The sequence below is a fragment of the Vidua chalybeata genome, chromosome 7 (assembly GCF_026979565.1).
Source record: "Vidua chalybeata isolate OUT-0048 chromosome 7, bVidCha1 merged haplotype, whole genome shotgun sequence".
Classification (NCBI taxonomy): domain Eukaryota; kingdom Metazoa; phylum Chordata; class Aves; order Passeriformes; family Viduidae; genus Vidua; species Vidua chalybeata.
In genome coordinates this window covers 160,290-180,419 of record NC_071536.1, presented here as the reverse complement: position 1 = coordinate 180,419, position 20,130 = coordinate 160,290, and the positions used below count along the sequence as shown (strand labels likewise).

The following is a 20,130-nucleotide window of genomic DNA, read 5'->3' as shown; positions in this document are numbered from 1 at the left end:
ACCGTGCTGATCTTAGAAGACTCCTTCAACACGCCAAATGAAATCACCATCTTACCTGAGGTAGTGTGTTTTCCACCAGGAGAGGAGATCACCGTCTCCGTCACTTTTAACCACCCGCCATTTACTTTAAGGAAAGGCGATCCTTTTGCTTTGCTTTACGTACTGGACACCCACGATGACCCGGACACAGAGAGACATGTTTTCTTCACCCAAAATGTATGTAAAGAAAGACCATTAATTGATGCCAAACTTTCTTTGCAGGGAAAGTCGGTGCAGATGCGGCTCATGGCAGACACAGGAGCTGACGTGACCATCATCCCCCAGGTGAGGTGGCCCAGCGACTGGGAGCTTGTGCCCCCTTGCGGCAGGATCTCCGGTGTGGGCGGAGCGGTCCACTCTCTGAGGAGTAGGCATCTTGTGTGCGTGGAAGGTCCGGAAGGACAATTGGCAACGGTGAGACCTTTTGTTGTCTCTTCAAACATACTATTATTAGGAAGGGATGTTTTATGCCAATGGGGAGCCCGCCTCGACATCCCTAGCCCTTTGTGGGATTTTTAGCGTGGGCCACTGCAGAGCGCACTTCCCCACCCCTGACCTGGAAAACCAACACACCGGTCTGGGTGGATCAGTGGCCCCTTCCATCAGAAAAATTGAGTGCGCTTCATAAATGAGTAGAGGAGCAGGTGAAACTTGGGCATTTAACACCTTCTACCAGCCCTTGGAATAGCCCTGTCTTTGTAATTAGAAAACCTGGCACAGACAGGTGGCGCCTGCTCCAAGACCTGCGAAGGGTTAATGATGTGATAGAAGATATGGGTCCCATTCAACCAGGCCTTCCGTCACCTTCTATGCTCCCCAGAGACTGGCAGCTAGCAGTGATAGACATCAAAGACTGCTTTTTTAACATTCCGCTCTACCCCGGGGATGCTCCCAGGTTCGCCTTTTCTGTACCATCATTGAATAGGGCTGAACCTTTTAAAAGATATCATTGGACATCCCTGCCTCAGGGGATGAAAAATTCCCCTGTGCTCTGTCAGACTTTTGTAGCGCAGATTTTATCACCTGTGCGTCGGCTTTTCCCTGAGGCCATCATTCTGCATGACATGGATGATGTGCTAGTTTGTGCTTCCGACTCGACATACCTAAAGGCAACACTGGACAAGACTATTAAGGCTATCAAAGCTGCAGGGCTCCAGATAGCGGAAGAGAAGATCCAATTCTCAGCACCATGGAGGTACCTCGGATTCCTCATCACGGGAAGGACAGTGACGCCACAGACACTGACCATCAACAAGGATCCGAAGACTCTGCGAGACCTTCAGCAGCTGTGCGGAACGATCACCTGGATCTGCCCCCTCCTGGGACTGACGACTGAGGATCTGTCACCTCTCTTCTGTCTGCTTCGAGGCGACGGAGACCTCGCCTCACCACGCGAGCTGACACCTGCCGCGCGGGAAGCCCTGCAACGGGTTGCTGTTGCTCTGAAGTCTCGCCAGGCACACCGCGTGGTCCGGACCCTTCCCATGAACTTCGCGGTGTTGGGTAAGTGCCCCCACCTCCATGGACTTCTCTTCCAGTGGGATAACAGAGCATCTGATCCCCTGGTCATCTTAGAGTGGCTCTTCCTACCACACCAGCCCTCTAGGACGATCACGACCCCTGCAGAATTGCTAGCCACTTTAATAATGAAGGCACGACACCGCCTCTGAACCCTCGCAGGGTGTGACCCTGAGTGCATTTACTTACCTGTTAGATTAGATCAATTGGACTCGTTGTTGCAAACTAATGAAAATTTGCTCATTGCTCTGGACAGCTTCCCCGGACAAATTTCGGTTCACTATCCTAAGCATAAATTGTTTAAGGATACATTGCATTTGGCCCCGAGAATGTTTAAAAGCAAAACACCAATTCCAGGTGCTCTCACGGTGTTCACCGATGGGTCGGGCAGATCCCACAAAATCGGTGATCACTTGGAAGGACCCGGACAGTCAGAAGTGGGAGTCTGACGTCCAAGTGGTTGAGGGTTCCCCCCAGATGGCGGAACTTGCCGCAGTCGTGAGAGCATTCAAAAAATTTCAACAGCCTCTGAATGTGGTCACTGATTCGGCCTATGTCGCTGGGGTAGCAGAAAGGGCCGAAGGTGCCCTCCTCAAAGAAGTTTCAAACACAAATTTATACAGTTTACTCTCTGATCTCATTTGGCTACTTTCCCATAGAGAGCAACCTTATCATATCATGCACGTAAGGGCACACACCGATTTACCCGGAGAGATCACTGAGGGTAATCGGAAAGCGGACCTCCTAGCCATGTCAACACAAATATCTGCAACCGCTTCAACCACCTTACCAGACATACTCCGGCAAGCGCGGCTCAGCCGTGCATTTTACCACCAGAATGCCCCGGCTCTAGTGCGACAGTTTAAGATCTCGATAGCACAGGCAAGAACCATTGTTTCTACCTGCCCGAGCTGCCAGTCTTTCGCTCTTCCTTCCCTCATTTCGGGGACAAATCACCGAGGGTTGGGAGCGCTAGAGATATGGCAGACAGATGTAACACACTTCGAGCCGTTTGGTCGGATGAAATACATACATGTCTCTATTGACACGTTTTCCGGCGCAGTGTTTGCCTCCGTCCATGCAGGCGAAAAAACCAGGGATGCCATGAAACATCTTTTCATGGCATTCTCTACGTTGGGAGTCCCATCTCACATAAAAACTGATAATGGCCCATGCTATGCGTCAAAGCGCTTCGGTGAGTTTGCGCAACAGTGGGGAATTTCCCATACCACCGGAATTCCCCACAATCCTACAGGACAGGCGATAATAGAGAGGGCCCACAGAAATCTAAAAAGGCTCCTTGAACAACAACATAAGCCGGACATTACAGTGAGCCCAGCCGAAAGGTTATGTAAGGCCCTGTATGTCCTGAATTTTTTAAACTGCTCAGAAAGGGAGCCTGACCCTCCTATTATCCGCCATTTTCACAATAACACCAGAGCGCAACTGGCCGAGAGGCCACCAGTCTTGATAAAGGACCCAGAATCCAAAGCTATCCAGGGCCCTTTCCCTCTAATAACCTGGGGGAGAGGGTATGCCTGTGTTTCTACAGATAAAGGACCAAGATGGATTCCGGGGAAATATGTCAAGCCCTTCGTAGAGGTGCCAGCTCAGCAAGACAACGTGTCCTTGGTGCAAAGCACCGAGAACACCTCATCGCTGGACGGAGTTTCCACTGCCTGGAAGAGGAGGAGAAGAAAGACCGTTCCTCCCAATATCGTCACACGTGTCATGATTACCCGAAGATATTTTCCCCCGCTGAACTCTACGTACCCAATTACCCCATCGCCCCCTGTACCCTTTCCTTTCCCCTAACCTCCCCTTTCCCTCAATCCTTACCCCTTTTCTCTAATTTTATTTAGTGCTTATTTAGTAAATAAAAACGGGGGAGGTTGGGGAGGGACCACTGAGGAAAATTTATCATTCAAGTTATGCTTTCTTTTATCACAAGACGCTGAGGATGACTACCGCCTTGAGGACACCTCTGAAACATCTGATGCTCCTGATCGTCATCATCTGGCTGTCACCGGTCAGGAGCTGGATAGTCCCACAGCTGAGAGAAAACATATGGGTCACGCTGGCGAAGTCCTTGAAGCAGGACAACTTCTGTATGGCCATGGGAAGTGTGGACAATCCGTTATCCACGTGCCTGGTAGGAGTCCCCCTGTCGCCAAACGACTATCCATATGCAGGAAAAAAACCTAATCCTGTGGACACCTGGGATGAGTGGACGAGGATTCTGCCATATGCACCACAGGAGCCCCAAGAATTGGACCTATTGGGCTCCTCTCAGGCAACATATTGTGTCAGGTTTAGGTACCAGCCCTCCCAGAAAGACTGGGATCAAATGGCTAAACTCCACCCCGCTGGTACCCAAGAAGTAAAAAGACACGATGTATCTCCCCACGATGGGAGATACCATGCAGCAAATTGGTGCAATTACACCTCGACCATGGTATCTAGGTCCTCCTCAGTTCCCAGGGTGCTCCCCAGGGGGTTTTTTCTCATCTGCGGCGACAGGGTGTGGGCAGGGATTCCCTCCCAAATCCAGGGAGGCCCCTGCAGCCTTGGGCAGCTTACCACACTGACACCGAACAAAACCCAAATTTTAAATTGGAAAAACGAAAATAAATTGGCTCGCAAAAAGAGATCCTATAACCAATTCGACGAAAATTGTGATTCAAAAATTTACAATTGGGGAAAGACGAAGAGAGTCACGGTATCCATATTTTTACCATGGTATGCCACAGCAAAGGCCCTCGGTGAGCTTTCTCACCTCGAGTGTTGGCTCAGTAAGCAGGCCAACGCCACGTCCGCTGCCCTTTCCGACTTGCTAGCGGACGAAGAAGTCACCCGGCACGCCACACTGCAAAATAGGGCTGCTATTGACTTCTTACTGCTCGCCCATGGCCACGGCTGTGAGGACTTTGAAGGAATGTGCTGCTTCAATCTGGCATCAAAGAGCACATCCATCCAAGCTAATATCCAGCGGATCCGAGAGCAAGTTGACGACCTCAAGACTGAGACCTCGACTGTAGATCCTGTGAATAAACTGCTGTCTCAATGGGGTGTCCCAGGGTGGGTTGCTATCATCCTCAGGGGACTCTTTTGGATCTTTCTGATAATGTTCATGATCTCGGTTGCTTTATTTTTGTTTAGACGTATGTTGCTTAAAACGTTGGGAAGTGCTTATTTAATAAATAAAAACGGGAGAGATGTAGGAGGAGGGGTTGGGGAAGGCAGTCTAGGGTTGCCATGGGAAACAGCAGTTGTATGAGTTCTCCACCCCCTTTTGTAAGAGAATTGTACCCTCCCCCTGTCCTGTCGGTTATTGTTCAAGTCTGCCCCTTAGCCTAGAATCTTCTCTGTTCCACGTTTTCCCTTTGGTTCTTCCACCAAGAACACTCCTTTCCCTTTTCCCCACTGGTTAATGTTGTATTTCCCCTCCCTTTAGCCTTCTCCAGATTGTACCCTCGAATGCTAAACCCTCCTACCCCTACGCAGTAAAAGAATCCTCACCCCGCCCTTCAGGGCTCTCGGAATCTGCCTCCCTTCTGCTTCATTGTCTCCCTGTTTGCCCCTTCTGCGACCCTTCAATAAACGAGCAGGATTTCAGCAACCCGAGTGTCCCTCCCGTTCTTCTGGTGGACCCTCAGATGTACCAGCTATCCGAGCTTCTTGCCGAGTGGCTAAAAGCCCCCACGGCTCGGCAACTGGGAGATCCTTTGCATTACAGGGCGAATAAAGGGGGGATGAATGTGTGTGAATGAGAGGCGGGCTGGTTACCCCAGACCTGCTAAGCGAGAGCGGCAGTCTCCCATGCTGCGTTTCCGTCTTTTTCGCGAGAAAAGCGGCCAGTAAAGAGACGAAGCGAGTGATAAAAAGAGTGAGAGAACCCCCCCTGGGACTGGGTCTCAGAGAAAGAGTGGGACCCCTTAGTGGGGGGGGGGGGGGGGAAAAGGTAATTAATTAGAAAAAAAATTAATTAAAAGGTAAAAAGAGGGTTTTCTTGGCATAATCTATTGAGGAAAAATAAAAGGTAAAATGTGTAGGAGGGGCCCCTAAAAATTCTGCTGGATTGAGGGATAAGAATGCCCAAGAACATCCAAGATCAAACCTGCTGGATTGAGGGATTAATGTTCCAAGAGCATCCAGGGTTAAGTCAAACCTGCTGGGTTGAGGGATTAACATTCCAAGAGCAGCCAGAATTAAGTTTGCTGGGTTGTTGAGAGCACCCAAGATTGAGTAAAAATTTTGCCAGTTTGAAGATAAGTCTGACAGGATCTAGAGTTGGGAACCACACAGCTAGATTGAGGGGTATCCAAGAACACTGGGACTAGCCAGGGACACCTAAAAGTGTAATAGGTGTGTTGAAAAATAAAAGGTACCTTGTTGTTGTGGTTGTTTTGTTATGTGTAAGAGTAAGTAAAAATAAAGTTAAGTGAATGTAGACGAAGGAAAGTATATGTATGCATCCTGCCCTGTTAAGCAGCCTCACTGTGCTTCCCTGCTGTGACCGACAAACACAAGTTACGAACCCTCAGAACTGAAAAAGTTCAATCAAATATTGCTTCCATTGATGACCATGATATTGTCTATAATACCTTGTTACAACTTATGTTATGTAAGTGTTAATACCCCTATCCTACCAGTTCGTAAACCTGATGGGTCATACCGGTTAGTACAGGATCTGCGGGCCATAAACAAGGTAACTGAGGATCTGTATCCTGTGGTGGCCAATCCCTACACGTTATTAACTTGCTTAACAGCCGAGCTAACTTGGTTTACCGTTTTAGATTTAAAAGATGCCTTCTTTTGCCTTCCTATCCACGAAGCCAGAAAATTTTTGCATTTGAATGGGAAAATCCTAAGAGCGGGCGAAGAACTCAACTGACATGGACCAGACTCCCACAAGGATTCAAAAACTCACCCACTTTGTTTGGAGAACAACTTGCAAAAGAATTAGAGACCTGAGAAGCCCCTCCAGAGGAAGGGAAGTTGCTACAGTACGTAGATGACATCCTGATAGCCACACGGACAAGGGAAGCATGCATGGCCTGGACGATAAGCCTCTTGAACTTTTTGGGGCTCCAAGGGTACCGAGTATCAAAGAAAAAAGCCCAAGTAGTAAAACAGAAAGTAACTTATCTGGGCTACGAAGTCAGTGCTAGACAACGTACCTTGGGCCAAAGCCGAAGGAGGCAATATGCCAGACCCCAAAACCTCAGACTGTAAAGGAACTACGAACTTTCCTGAGGATGACAGGGTGGTGCAGGTTATGGATCTATAACTATGGACTGTTTGTTAAGCCCTTATATGAACTGATTGCAACTGAAAGCAGGAACATCCAAGAGACAAAGGAAGCTACGCAAGCTTTCAACCAGCTGAAAAAAGCCCTCATGTCAGCTGCAGCCCTGAGATTGCCGGACGTGAGTAAGCCTTTCCTTTTATTCTCCCATGAGAAGCAAGGAATCGCCTTAGGAATACTAGCACAGGACCTCGGCCCATATCGGAGAGCAGTGGCTTACTTCTCGAAGCAATTGGATACAGCAGCTAAAGGGTGGCCTGGGTGCCTCAGAGCTGTTGCAGCAGTCGTACTGAACATCCAAGAGGCACACAAATTCACCCTAGGCCAGAAAAGAACTGTGCTAGTGTCTCACACAGTGTCTGCAGTGCTAGAGGTAAAAGGTGGGCATTGGCTTTCCCCACAACGGCTCCTGAGATACCAAGCTATCATAGTGGAGCAAGATGATGTAGAGATAGTAGTGACTAACATTGTCAATCCAGCCTCCTTCCTCAGTAGAAACCAAGGGGAACCAGTGGAACAGGACTGCCTGGAGACCATTGAAGCCACCTACTCCAGCTGCCCTGACTCGAAGGACACCCCTCTGGAGAATGCAGAAGTCTTGTTTACTGATGGAAGCAGTTATATCATCAGTGGAAAACGGCACGCCGGGTAGGCAGTTACAACGTGCAAGGAAGTAATATCATCTGGGCCCCTGCCAACAAATACCTCTGCACAGAAGGCTGAGATAATTGCTCTAACTCGGGCCCTAGAATTGGCAAGAGGGAAAGAAATAAACATATACACGGACTCGAAGTATGCATTTGGAGTAGTGCATGCTCACAGAGCCATTTAGAAAGAGAGAGGACTGCTGAACTCTCAAGGGAAAAATATTAAAGATGCATCAGAAGTACTGCGACTTCTAGAAGCAGTCCAGTTGCCAGAGAAAGTAGCGATCATGCACATTAAGGCACATCAGAAGATAAACTCAGAATTGGAAGAAGGAAACGAGCTGGCAGATAGGGAAGCAAAAGAAGCAGCAAGAATTGAGGTCATAACTGAGGCAGCCCTGATTCCAGACGGGCAAATTTCCCCTAAAGGTAAGCCAAGATACAACAAACTAGAAAAAAAATTAATCTATGAGCAAAAAGGAGACTATAACCAAGAGGGATGGGCCACCATAGAAGGAAAATTAGTTCTACCCTCCTATTTATTATGGTCCCTAATAAAGGAAGAACACCAGAAAACCATTGGGGTATTGATGCTCTATCATAACTAGACATTTACAACTCGACAATGTGACCTTTGCCTCCAGACCAACCCCAAAAATACTCCCAAACCAAAGCTTAGCCAGATTAGGAAGGGTCATGGGCCGGAGCAGCAATGGCAGATTGATTGTACAGAATTGCCAAGAAAAGGGAGGTATAAGTTTTTACTGGTGCTAACAGATACCTTTTCAGGATGGCCAGAAGCATTCCCCACCAGGACTTCTAAAGCTCAAGGTACTGGTACAAGAAAACATACCACGCTTTAGAGTCCTGGCCACAATCTCCTCAAATAGAGGACCACATTTTATTGTAAAATTCATGCAACAAGTTAGCCAATACTTGAACATAGACTGAGAACTTCACACCCCATATAACCCACAATCAAGTGGTCAGGTAAAAAAAATGAATCATTTGATCAAACAACAAATTGTACAATTGGGACAAGAAGCTAATTTGTCATGGACTCAATCCCTCCCATTAGCACTACTGCAGATCCGAACCAAACCCAAGACTAAAGAAAAGCTAAACCACTTTGAATTGCTTTATGAAAAACCATATGGGGTGCGAAAGAGAATGTCTACCCAAGACATGTCACTAACCTCCTGTATGTTAAGTCTCTTAACTTGGTGTATCCAGCACCAATCACTAGCTAATAAACACAAGTCATAACTAGTGAAATACACTGTTTAGAAGACTTTATGTCACCCAATTATAATTCTATTAATTTTAGTTACTGTAAGTTTAATGATGTCTACTTTAACACTCATGTAGAATTCGAGGACGTTAAAACACATGGCCAGTCTGACATCACTCTCTAGAACTCATAGAATCTTACTGAAAGAGGATGGTCATGATAGTAGATCAGAATTTAAATCAAGACCCCCGTAGTAAAAGAATTTACTATATTTTAAGAAAAGGGGGGACTGAAGCAGAGATTTTTAGAGTTAGGTTAACAAAATGAATTAAGCATTTCTAATTTAGCTTGTAGAGTTATGAGTTGAATTTTCAACCTTTTACTTAAGAAACCTCTGCCTAGTACAAAGGGCATAGGAAAATGCAAATTTCTGAAGCTTCTTGCATAAAGAACAATACCAGAAGAAGCAAAGAACCCAGATAAAGAAGCTCCTCTGTCTCCAAGCCTATCAAGACTGATAGACGTACTCAGATAAGCACCAAAGGACCAAAAGCGCACGCGCAGAGAGGAAAAGTTCAAAAGTTCAATCATGAGGAAGACCACAATCTTCAGCCTCAGGACCACCAAGACACCCCCCGTACGACCACCACAGCAAACCACGCATGCCCAGAAGGGCGTGGACTTAGCATGAGAAGCGAGGACAGGCGGGGCCAGGGGTTGAATACGCATGAAAAAGTCGTGCAGTGTATTGCATATGGAACGTCTTTAAGAATAAAAGTGTGGGTCAGACTGAGGCTCGGGGCACAACTTTTGGAGAGCTATCTCACTTGTGCCGGGCGCTGACATACATACCCATTTCATAACGACCCCAGGTTATGGAGTCTATTGATTTATTCCGCGTATCGTTTCAGAGGTTTCTTCCCTTCGCCAGGCTGCAACGTGCCCGCTAGTACCAAGAAGTGGGCAGGAGTGGGCAGAGAGCACGGCCATCTGCCAGCAGGTTGCAGCTTGCCCAGGAAAGTGCAGTGTCCTTGGAATGTGCAGCAAATCTTATTTCCTGGCAAGGTCGGGCTAAGTGAGCAGTGCTGGTACACTTTCTCCTTGAGAACTGGAGCGGAAAAGCTTTTGGCTAAGATGTAGGCGACGAGAGAGGCAGAATACGCAGCTCCGGAGCTGGCCGAAAGCAAGTGCCGCTTGCCGGCGTCTCTCGGCAGAAGCGGCGCTTCGGAGCGCACCGCTGCCGATCCAGTGATCTGTGCGCGAAGTAGCCGCTTCTTGGCCTCCGGCAGCCGGAGATCGCGGTAGCTTGCAAGAGGCGAAGAACGAAGCCGCGAAGAAGCCGGCTTGTGTGCGAAGCTCGCAGACAGCTGCAGGACGGTGGCTGCTGCTCTCCTGCCTCTTGAATTCACTCTTGGCATGCCAGTGGAAGGTGTTCCAGGACAACTTTCCTGGGTTTTGATATAGTCGTCATGCATCCCACCTTGGAAATTCTTGTTGCTCCCCAGAGGCTCCGAGATGCAGAGAACACGGTGGCAGCTGCTGAAAAGAAGGGCAACTGTGAGTTGGTCAAGAAGCAAGAACCTAGGCAGCTGACTGTGCTTGGCAAGGAGCAGCTGCTGGATTCTTGCAATTGCCTTCAGTGCGCACAGAAGCCCGCTGCTCTGCTGCTTGGTTTTTCGCCTTCAGTCAATTACACACTGCTGAAGCTGAGGCAGGCTGTTCAGCTTTGCTGCTTTTCAGCATCTCAGCTGCCCTTCTGCTCTGTGACAGCTCTCGAGGCTTCTTGCCTTCGCCAGGCTGCAACGTGCCCGCTACTACCCAGAGCTGGGCAGGAGTGGGCAGAGAGCACGGCCATCTGCCAGCAGTTTGCAGCTTGCCCAGGAAAGTGCAGTGTCCTTGGAATGTGCAGAAAATCTTATTTCCTGGCAAGGTCGGGCTAAGTGAGCAGTGCTGGTACACTTTCTCCTTGAGACCTGGAGCGGAAACGCTTTTGGCTAAGATGTAGGCGACTAGAGAGGCAGAATATGCAGCTCCGGAGCTGGCCGAAAGCAAATGCCGCTTGCCGGCGTCTTTCGGCAGAAGCGGCTCTTCGGAGCGCACCGCTGCCGCTCCAGTGATCTGTGCGCGAAGTAGCCGCTTCTTGGCCTCCGGCAGCCGGAGATCGCGGTAGCTTGCAAGAGGCGAAGAACGAAGCCGCCAAGAAGCCGGCTTGTGTGTGAAGCTGGCAGGCTGCTGCAGGACGGTGGCTGCCGCTCTCCTGCCTCTTGAATTCACTCTTGGCATGCCAGTGGAAGGTGTTCCAGGACAACTTTCCTGGGTTTTGACATAGTCATCATGCATCCCACCTTGGAAATTCTTGTTGCTCCCCAGAGGCTCCAAGATGCAGAGAACACGGTGGCAGCTGCTGAAAAGAAGGGCAACTGTGAGTTGGTCAAGAAGCAAGAACCTAGGCAGCTGCCTGTGCTTGGCAAGGAGCAGCTGCTGGATTCTTGCAATTGCCTTCAGTGCGCACAGAAGCCCGCTGCTCTGCTGCTTGCTTTTTCGCCTTCAGTCAATTACACACTGCTGAAGCTGAGGCAGGCTGTTCTGCTTTGCTGCTTTTCAGCATCTCAGCTGCCCTTCTGCTCTGTGACAGCTCTCGAGGCTTCTTGCCTTCGCCAGGCTGCAACGTGCCCGCTACTACCCAGAGCTGGGCAGGAGTGGGCAGAGAGCACGGCCATCTGCCAGCAGGTTGCAGCTTGCCCAGGAAAGTGCAGTGTCCTTTGAATGTGCAGCAAATCTTATTTCCTGGCAAGGTCGGGCTAAGTGAGCAGTGCTGGTACACTTTCTCCTTGAGAACTGGAGCGGAAAAGCTTTTGGCTAAGATGTAGGCGACTAGAGAGGCAGAATACGCAGCTCCGGAGCTGGCCGAAAGCAAGTGCCGCTTGCTGGCGTCTTTCGGCAGAAGCGGCGCTTCGGAGCGCACCGCTGCCGCTCCAGTGATCTGTGCGCGAAGTAGCCGCTTCTTGTCCTCCGGCAGCCGGAGATCGCTGTAGCTTGCAAGAGGCGAAGAACGAAGCCGCGAAGAAGCCGGCTTGTGTGCGAAGCTGGCAGGCTGCTGCAGGACGGTGGCTGCCGCTCTCCTGCCTCTTGAATTCACTCTTGGCATGCCAATGGAAGGTGTTCCAGGACAACTTTCCTGGGTTTTGACATAGTCGTCATGCATCCCACCTTGGAAATTCTTGTTGCTCCCCAGAGGCTCCGAGATGCAGAGAACACGGTGGCAGCTGCTGAAAAGAAGGGCAACTGTGAGTTGGTCAAGAAGCAAGAACCTAGGCAGCTGCCTGTGCTTGGCAAGGAGCAGCTGCTGGATTCTTGCAATTGCCTTCAGTGCGCACAGAAGCCCGCTGCTCTGCTGCTTGCTTTTTCGCCTTCAGTCAATTACACACTGCTGAAGCTGAGGCAGGCTGTTCTGCTTTGCTGCTTTTCAGCATCTCAGCTGCCCTTCTGCTCTGTGACAGCTCTCCAGGCTTCTTGCCTTCGCCAGGCTGCAACGTGGCCGCTACTACCCAGAGCTGGGCAGGAGTGGGCAGAGAGCACGGCCATCTGCCAGCAGGTTGCAGCTTGCCCAGGAAAGTGCAGTGTCCTTGGAATGTGCAGCAAATCTTATTTCCTGGCAAGGTCGGGCTAAGTGAGCAGTGCTGGTACACTTTCTCCTTGAGAACTGGAGCAGAAAAGCTTTTGGCTAAGATGTAGGCGACTAGAGAGGCAGAATACGCAGCTCCGGAGCTGGCCGAAAGCAAGTGCCACTTGCCGGCGTCTTTCGGCAGAAGCGGCTCTTCGGAGCGCACCGCTGCCGCTGCAGTGATCTGTGCACGAAGTAGCCGCTTCTTGTCCTCCGGCAGCCGGAGATCGCGGTAGCTTGCAAGAGGCGAAGAACGAAGCCGCGAAGAAGCCGGCTTGTGTGCGAAGCTCGCAGACAGCTGCAGGACGGTGGCTGCTGCTCTCCTGCCTCTTGAATTCACTCTTGGCATGCCAATGGAAGGTGTTCCAGGACAACTTTCCTGGGTTTTGACATAGTCGTCATGCATCCCACCTTGGAAATTCTTGTTGCTCCCCAGAGGCTCCGAGATGCAGAGAACACGGTGGCAGCTGCTGAAAAGAAGGGCAACTGTGAGTTGGTCAAGAAGCAAGAACCTAGGCAGCTGACTGTGCTTGGCAAGGAGCAGCTGCAGGATTCTTGCAATTGCCTTCAGTGCGCACAGAAGCCCGCTGCTCTGCTGCTTGCTTTTTCGCCTTCAGTCAATTACACACTGCTGAAGCTGAGGCAGGCTGTTCAGCTTTGCGGCTTTTCAGCATCTCAGCTGCCCTTCTGCTCTGTGACAGCTCTCGAGGCTTCTTGCCTTCGCCAGGCTGCAACGTGCCCGCTACTACCCAGAGTGGGCAGAGAGCACGGCCATCTGCCAGCAGGTTGCAGCTTGCCCAGGAAAGTGCAGTGTCCTTGGAATGTGCAGCAAATCTTATTTCCTGGCAAGGTCGGGCTAAGTGAGCAGTGCTGGTACACTTTCTCCTTGAGAACTGGAGCAGAAACGCTTTTGGCTAATATGTAGGCGACTAGAGAGGCAGAATACGCAGCTCCGGAGGTGGCCGAAAGCAAGTGCCGCTTGCTGGTGTCTTTCGGCAGAAGCGGCTCTTCGGAGCGCACCGCTGCCGCTCCAGTGAAGTAGCCGCTTCTGTGTGCGAAGTAGCCGCTTCTTGTCCTCCGGCAGCCGGAGATCGCGGTGGCTTGCAAGAGGCGAAGAACGAAGCCGCCAAGAAGCCGGCTTGTGTGCGAAGCTGGCAGGCTGCTGCAGGACGCTGGCTGCCGTTCTCCTGCCTGTTGAATTCACTCTTGGCATGCCAATGGAAGGTGTTCCAGGACAAATTTCCTGAGTTTTGATATTATTATTCATGCATCCCACCTGTCACAATCCGCTTATTGTGGGGTGTTGTGATGGTTCTTTTCACCGATCCCAAAAGTGCAAAAAGGCAAACAACAAGGGACTATCAGTTAATCACAACAAATGCACCTTTATTAGGGGCCAAAACAGTAAATGCGATAGTGGGGATCGGAAAGGAGATAAAAGGAGAGAGAGAGAGAGAAGAGGGGTATGGGAATAGCTACCAACACAGGCGAGATCCTCAGTGGTCCGGACGATGGGGATCCGTCTGTCGTGTCGGGGGAGTCTCCGAAGTTCTGGTCGACTCAGGGGTCCAGTTATAGTCCACAGAGGAAAGAGGGGGGAGCAATTGTAACAATGAAAGTCCATTGTAATCGCCACACGGGAACAGGTGAGTCCACAGAAACCACCAAAGCAAGACGAATCCAATGAATAATAAGTCCATTTGACTCACTGAAGGGAAACAGGTCATGTCATTAGTGGTCAGACCACCAATTTCCCCTCCTCCCTATAGCAGGGGTCTCAGTCTCAGTCCTTGGGAGGAGGGTTCTCATTCTTTGTTTGTCACACTGGTAACGAGGCAGATGAGGGGTCTTCAATGAAGGACCCCGGGAGTCACCCCAAAAGTTCATTTGGCTTAAGAACGGAGATTAGAAGCAGGCCGCGCATCAGGCTGTCCCGTGCTGGGTCCAACGTCAGGTCTTTGCCAAGTCCTTGCCAAGTCCTTGCCAAGTTCTTGCCAGGCCTTGTTCGGAACAGCTAGCATGATGGTTCAGTGGTTGCACCTGCACTGTGTCCTGTTCTAAGCCAGAACTGCAGTGGAGGAAGGGATTCTTTCTCGTGGCAATCGGAAGGCAGAATGGAAAATGAGGGGCTTCAGACGGGCTCTTACACCACCCCGTGACTGACGATTGCCCTCGAAAGATCTTCATCAGCAGGGTTCCATGGTGTCGTCGTGGAGTCTTCAGGACTCATCAAGTGTTGGCAGCACATTCCAGGGAAAAGGGAAGAGAAAAAGGAAAGGAAAGAGAAAACAGGAAAACTAAGACAAGAATTAAATCAGCAATAGTTTGTTTAAATAATAATCAATATTAATCAATTAAACAATAAATTGATCAAATAATAAACCAGTATAATCAATATTAAGCAGTAAAGTAATAAACCTAGTATCATCGATATTACTCAGTATAATTTTATAATCAAGAAACAAAGATAATTAAAACAGTGATTAAAACAAATCATAAAAGAAAATGATGTAAAACATATCTACCAACCCTATAATCTTCTTGTGTCTACAGTCCTGGGAACATCTATAGTGTAAAGGATGTCGGCCAAGTGGTGTGCATTAATTATAGATGTTAATTTTGTTCATCGTTTCATCATTCTCCAATTTACAATAAGCAAGATTACTGATAAAACAAAACCAATCATAACTAAAATCAGAAGAACAACAATGGGATGGCACAATTTGTTCAGGATACCGGTGGTGGCAAAGCTGAAAGGCAGCTGCAAGTTTCTCTTCTGGAGATGTTCCTCCCCTTCTTCATTCCTTCGGTGTGGAGGCAAAAAGGGATGGAAACAGCATGAGCAGCTCCTCCAGGCCAGGCAAAACCACCCTTCTGACAGCAAGAGGGGAACTCACAGCCCTGCCCTGGCTTTTCTAGAGTAAAAGGGGGCTGGACTGGGCTGGCTAAAGAGAGCTCTGGGGAGCCCACAGGGAGGTCTGCATGGCTCAGGGAAGGGCTGCTGCTCTCAGGCAAGAGCATGTCCACAACCACCTCCTCAGAGCTGTTTCACTCACACTACAGGAGGACAAATGCTGCAAAGTGCCAACCTCACCTACCCTTTCCTCCACCTTCATGGCCTCTGTGTCCTCGGGCAGCCCCCCAAGCCCAGAGCAGCTGAAGGGGGCCAGCAATACTCACGACAGGGCTCGCTGGCGGGCGATGATGCAGTTGGGCATCATCGTTTGTACACCAGCCGTGCGTTGGCCTGCACCCACACCCAGCTGCTCCTCTTGGTCAGCAGCCAGAATACCATCAGCCCGCTCTCCCCTGTCTTCATCACCGGGGCAGGGACACAAAAGAACTGCCACTGACAGAGCTCCTCCACGGAGGCAGACCAATGACACACGCAAGTTGCCACGAAGTTGACTATCACCTCGTGGCCGTGCTACAGGGGCAGGAGATGCAGTGTGCTGTCTCTCTGCCAGCTGCCCAAGCTCATCCAGGAGGAAGAGCCTTTGTCACAGCTACTCCAGCCCCGGGACGGACAGCACCAAGGAGCAATAGTACAGCCAGAGCCTTGAGGGACCCCACAAACACCCCCACAACAGTCCCCCAGCACTCACTTCTCACATGGTGCTCTGCACAGTGCATCATGTCAGCCGCATGAACAAACTGGTATCCGGACCCTCTTCTGCACAGCTCCACTTCTGTGTATCCCAGGACAACCTTCCTCCTGGAAACAGCACAGGAGTGCAGTGACACCAGGGATGCATCCCCCACAGTTGCACCTCACTGGCCAGACCCCCACTCTGGATGGTGCAACCTCGCCCTGGGCTGAGCTGCATCCTCTGTTCCACAAACCACGCAAACCACAGCAGACAAGAAGTGCTGGTGCCCCGTTAACCTGCTCCCTGTGTTACTGGGGGCCTGCAGTAGAGGGACAAAAACATCAGGCCATGGGAGCTGGGTCAGGTGTTCCTTGTCCCCACCAGGTCTAGTTTTCTGTCCAGCACCAGGGATTTTGCCACAGGGAAAGTGAGAGATGCCTTACCGGGAATCACAGGTCATGGGAGTGAAGTCCAGCTTGTGCTTTGTCTGGAAGATCAGTGTTTTGGTCTGGAGCTCCAGGATGGAGAGAGGCTGGAGGAGTGTGGCAATGGCAAAGAGAGCAACTGGGGACTTGTCTGCTGCTGACTTTTGCTGCCCAAGAAGGAACTTCAGGCACCCTGTAATGGTGGTGGAAATTCAAGGCCTTACAGGGATTAGAAAATGTGGGTGTGAATCAAAGAGGGTGGTGGGAACTGGCTGTGCTCTCATCCCTATGGGACACAAGTGACTCTGGGGGAACACTCTGCAGGCACAGGAGGAGCAGAAGGGTGTCCCAGCATTACCAAGAATCCCGAGGAGTTATCCAGCAGGCAGCGGAAGCGGCAGGTGAAGCTCCTCTCCACCAAGGATTGCTTCTCAGCATGGAGGTGCTGGGGGCTGGACGTGGCGCTGCGTCTGGCAAGCAGCGGCTGCTCAGGGGGAAAAGCTGGAAAATCAAAAGGAAGCTTTCCAAACTGTGCTGCACACCCTGAGCTCACGGATCAGAGCTGCTCAAGTGAACCCCTGCAGGGATCACCCTGGCACTCACTGTCAGCAGCATGCAGTGGGGTCCTGTGCAGCTGGCGGCGGAAGACGGCCCTGTCACCCGCATGGATCATCTCGTACACACTCTGGTAGATGAAATCTGACTGGAATGACAAAACAGAATAGTGTCTGCTCCTGGACAGCTCCTGGACACCTCCTGGCAGAGGTGTCGGGAGGAGGACATTGGCAGAAGGTTTCCCTTCCTGGGCACTAAATGTGCAGGACTGAGTGTAAAGAACAGGCAAACTCCAGCTCCTTCCCCTGCCACAGGAGCTGCTGCCCTTTGGGAAGCTTTGCTCTCCATCTGCACCTCCTTCCCACACCAGGACTGCATCCATCTGTTTCCAGCCAGGAAAACATGGTGCTCACCTGGTGGAAGCCCAAGTAGTCCTGCATGGCAGGGGAGATGTAGAAGATGTAGCCGTCTCCAGTCGCGGCGATGGCAAATCCATTGAGTGCCTGAAAGCAAAAGTTCGGTCCAAACTTACTCTGCCCAGCTTCAATCCCGCTGCTGAACGATGAAATCCCCCAGCTGTTTCTTCAGCATCCAGGGACAGGAAGGGACCTTCTTCCTCAACAAGGAGCCCCACAAAGAAGGACAGCACTTGGTAACCATGCAAGATTCCGTTCTGCGGAGTTTCTTCTTCTCAGCACAAGCAATGATCCAAGCTGGACTGACTACTTTCTCCAAACCTCCCATGGAACCCCCTCTCACTGCAGGGCAGCTCCTGCGTCAGGAGGGACCAGATAGGGAGAGGTTTCATGGAGGATCTGGAGTCCTCCTTTCCAGCTGGGAATAGCTCCACTCTCCTAGGGCTGTGCTTTGGACACGACAATTCTTGTGGGTCCCTTCCAGCTCTGCATATTCTATGATTCTGGTGTCCATTTCAGGCTGATTTTCCTCAAAAGCAAAGCACTGCACTAGATAGTAACTCATGCCCCCTGTTCTTCACTGTGATGTGTTTAATTTATTAGTGAATGGAAGGAGAGAAATTAGGGAAAGAACACCCGAAATGGAATCCTAGCATACAGATCCAGCTTGCTGAGGGACCAGTCCCTTCCCTTTGTGTGCTGTTTGGGAGCCCCCTGAGGGATCCCAAGTCAGAGATTGCTGCAAATCACAGTATATGCTTAAAATGATCTTTGTGGGGAAGAAAAAAGCCACCAGGCAGCTCAGCGGGGGAGATTTCTGTCGCAGTAACACCTCATAAGCTCTCCAGATGCCTTCAGTCACCCCAGCCTGCCAATGCTCTGATGTTGATGGCTCAACAAATTGCCATCATATGGTCCAAGTCCACAGCCCTGGGGAGTGCTCAGGAGATGCTGGGGCTGGGGCAGTCACGGGCTCCCTCCTGGTATCCAGCTGTTCCTCTGTGACCATCACACTGGCACACAGCTGGGACCGTGGGGGACCTCGTGTAGTCCAAGATTTCACTGCCAACAGTCACACTGAGCTCCCAGAAGTCACTGCCTCACCCAAATCCCACATGGAGGCTCCTGCTGGGGGTCTGCTCACACTGCCTGCTGCCTGGAGGGCTCTGCAGGAGCAGGGCTGAAACAACCAAAGCCAGGCTTAAAGAGAGCCAAGCATTCATCTGCTGGTGTTTGGAGAGGTGGGAGAAGAGGACTGAAGGCCCAGAAAGCCTATAGGAGAGCTGGAGAAGGTGGTGAGGCCCTGGCACAGGGTGCCCAGAGAAGCTGTGGTTCCCCTGGATCCCTGGAAGTGGCCAAGGCCAGGCTGGATGGGGCTTGGAGCAACCTGGGATAGTGCAAGGTGTCTGTGCCCACGGCAGCTCATCACAAGATGACCTTTAAGGTCCCTTCGCACCCAAACCATTCTGGGATTCTGTGAAAGGCCAGGCATGGGAGATGCCAAGAACACAGAATGATTGAAGGTCTTGCACAGACTCGTCCTGCAGCCCCAGTAAGCATGTTCCTCAGCTGATGTGCCCAGATGCTTGTTCAGCAGTCAGCCTTTCCATGTGACCTTCCATGCCAGGCCCTTCCAGCTGACATTTATAGATGGCAGCCCAAAGCAGCAGCACTGTGGGAGGCTGATTCACCAGGCCCTCGTGCTCCGAGCTTCACTGTCAGCTGTTTCATGAGACACACGTGGCCTTTCTACAAAGCATAGCTCTCATTTCCCACTGGTTTTGTCCACCACTGTTGCCCAACATCCAAGTGCTCTTCTTTTCTCCCCCAAAACCTACAAACTGAAGCTGGGCTTTTCCCATCCTAGGCAGGCTGTGAACTCATCCCTCCAGAGCTCACACAATGCCCCAGGTAAGGCAAGGAGTTCCTGGGGGATGTTTTGTCCCACAGCTCTCAACATTCTCCTCTTGGCCTTTGCTAAAGATAATGAACCAAGCCAGCACCTTGGGAACTACTCAGGGATCAATCCTTACACCACCATATGACATCCCTGAACCTCTTGGTTGGGATGGAGCTTATGTCCATGAGATGTAATATAATCAAAGGGGCAGCAAATTGCTGTGGGATGAGAGGGAATGGTGGGAATGGGGATCTGGACCCATCCCAGCCAGGCAGTGCCACTGGTCTCTGTCCCCAGGAACTCATTGCCTGCAGGAATCACAGTGAAGCAGCTCTGGGCAAGGCAGGGTCTCCTCCCGCTCCACAGATGCGACCACAAGCTCCAGAGCAGCTTGGGGAGACCCCAAATGACCAAGCCACAGCACCATACCTGCAGCAGTAGCTCCCCCTCAGGAAACAGCTCCCTGTCACCCTGCGGCTCTGTCCATCTGTCCCCTCCTGGGGGTCTGGGCTGATCCACGCAGCTGCCAACGTTTGGAGCTGTAGCTGCAAGTGAGAAGGCAAGAAATCAGTGTGGAAGAGGCAAGGCAGGAGCCTCCCACTCCTCCTTCCCACCCCAGGGCTGCTCATGCAGCTACTGGATGCCGTGGACCCAGCGCAGTGTGGAGGAAGGTGTGACCATCAGTGGGAACTGGCACAGAGCCCACTTACAGAGCCATGCCCAGCTTGCCTGAGGCTTCCTCCAAGAGATTCTTTCCCCTGCTTGATCTCATTTCTGGGAAACCTCACTCCTGCCAGGGTGTGAGGCAGAGATGCAACGGACAGAGGGGGGCTGAGT

General features: G+C 50.9%; 1 protein-coding gene across 1 annotated transcript in view; it reads right to left on the bottom strand.

Annotated features, from left to right (window-relative positions):
* Positions 1-19,857, bottom strand: part of LOC128790626 (aryl hydrocarbon receptor-like) — a gene marked incomplete at its 5' end in the record, with an annotated part of 198,505 nt that extends 178,648 nt beyond the window's left edge. Inside the window, 10 exon segments of the mRNA XM_053947547.1 lie at positions 15,144-15,211; positions 15,588-15,627; positions 15,630-15,730; positions 16,015-16,122; positions 16,441-16,625; positions 16,627-16,641; positions 16,781-16,923; positions 17,026-17,125; positions 17,391-17,480; positions 19,723-19,857. Coding sequence (XP_053803522.1) covers positions 15,144-15,211; positions 15,588-15,627; positions 15,630-15,730; positions 16,015-16,122; positions 16,441-16,625; positions 16,627-16,641; positions 16,781-16,923; positions 17,026-17,125; positions 17,391-17,480; positions 19,723-19,857 — 985 coding nt within the window.
* Between the last annotated feature and the right edge of the window lie 273 nt (positions 19,858-20,130).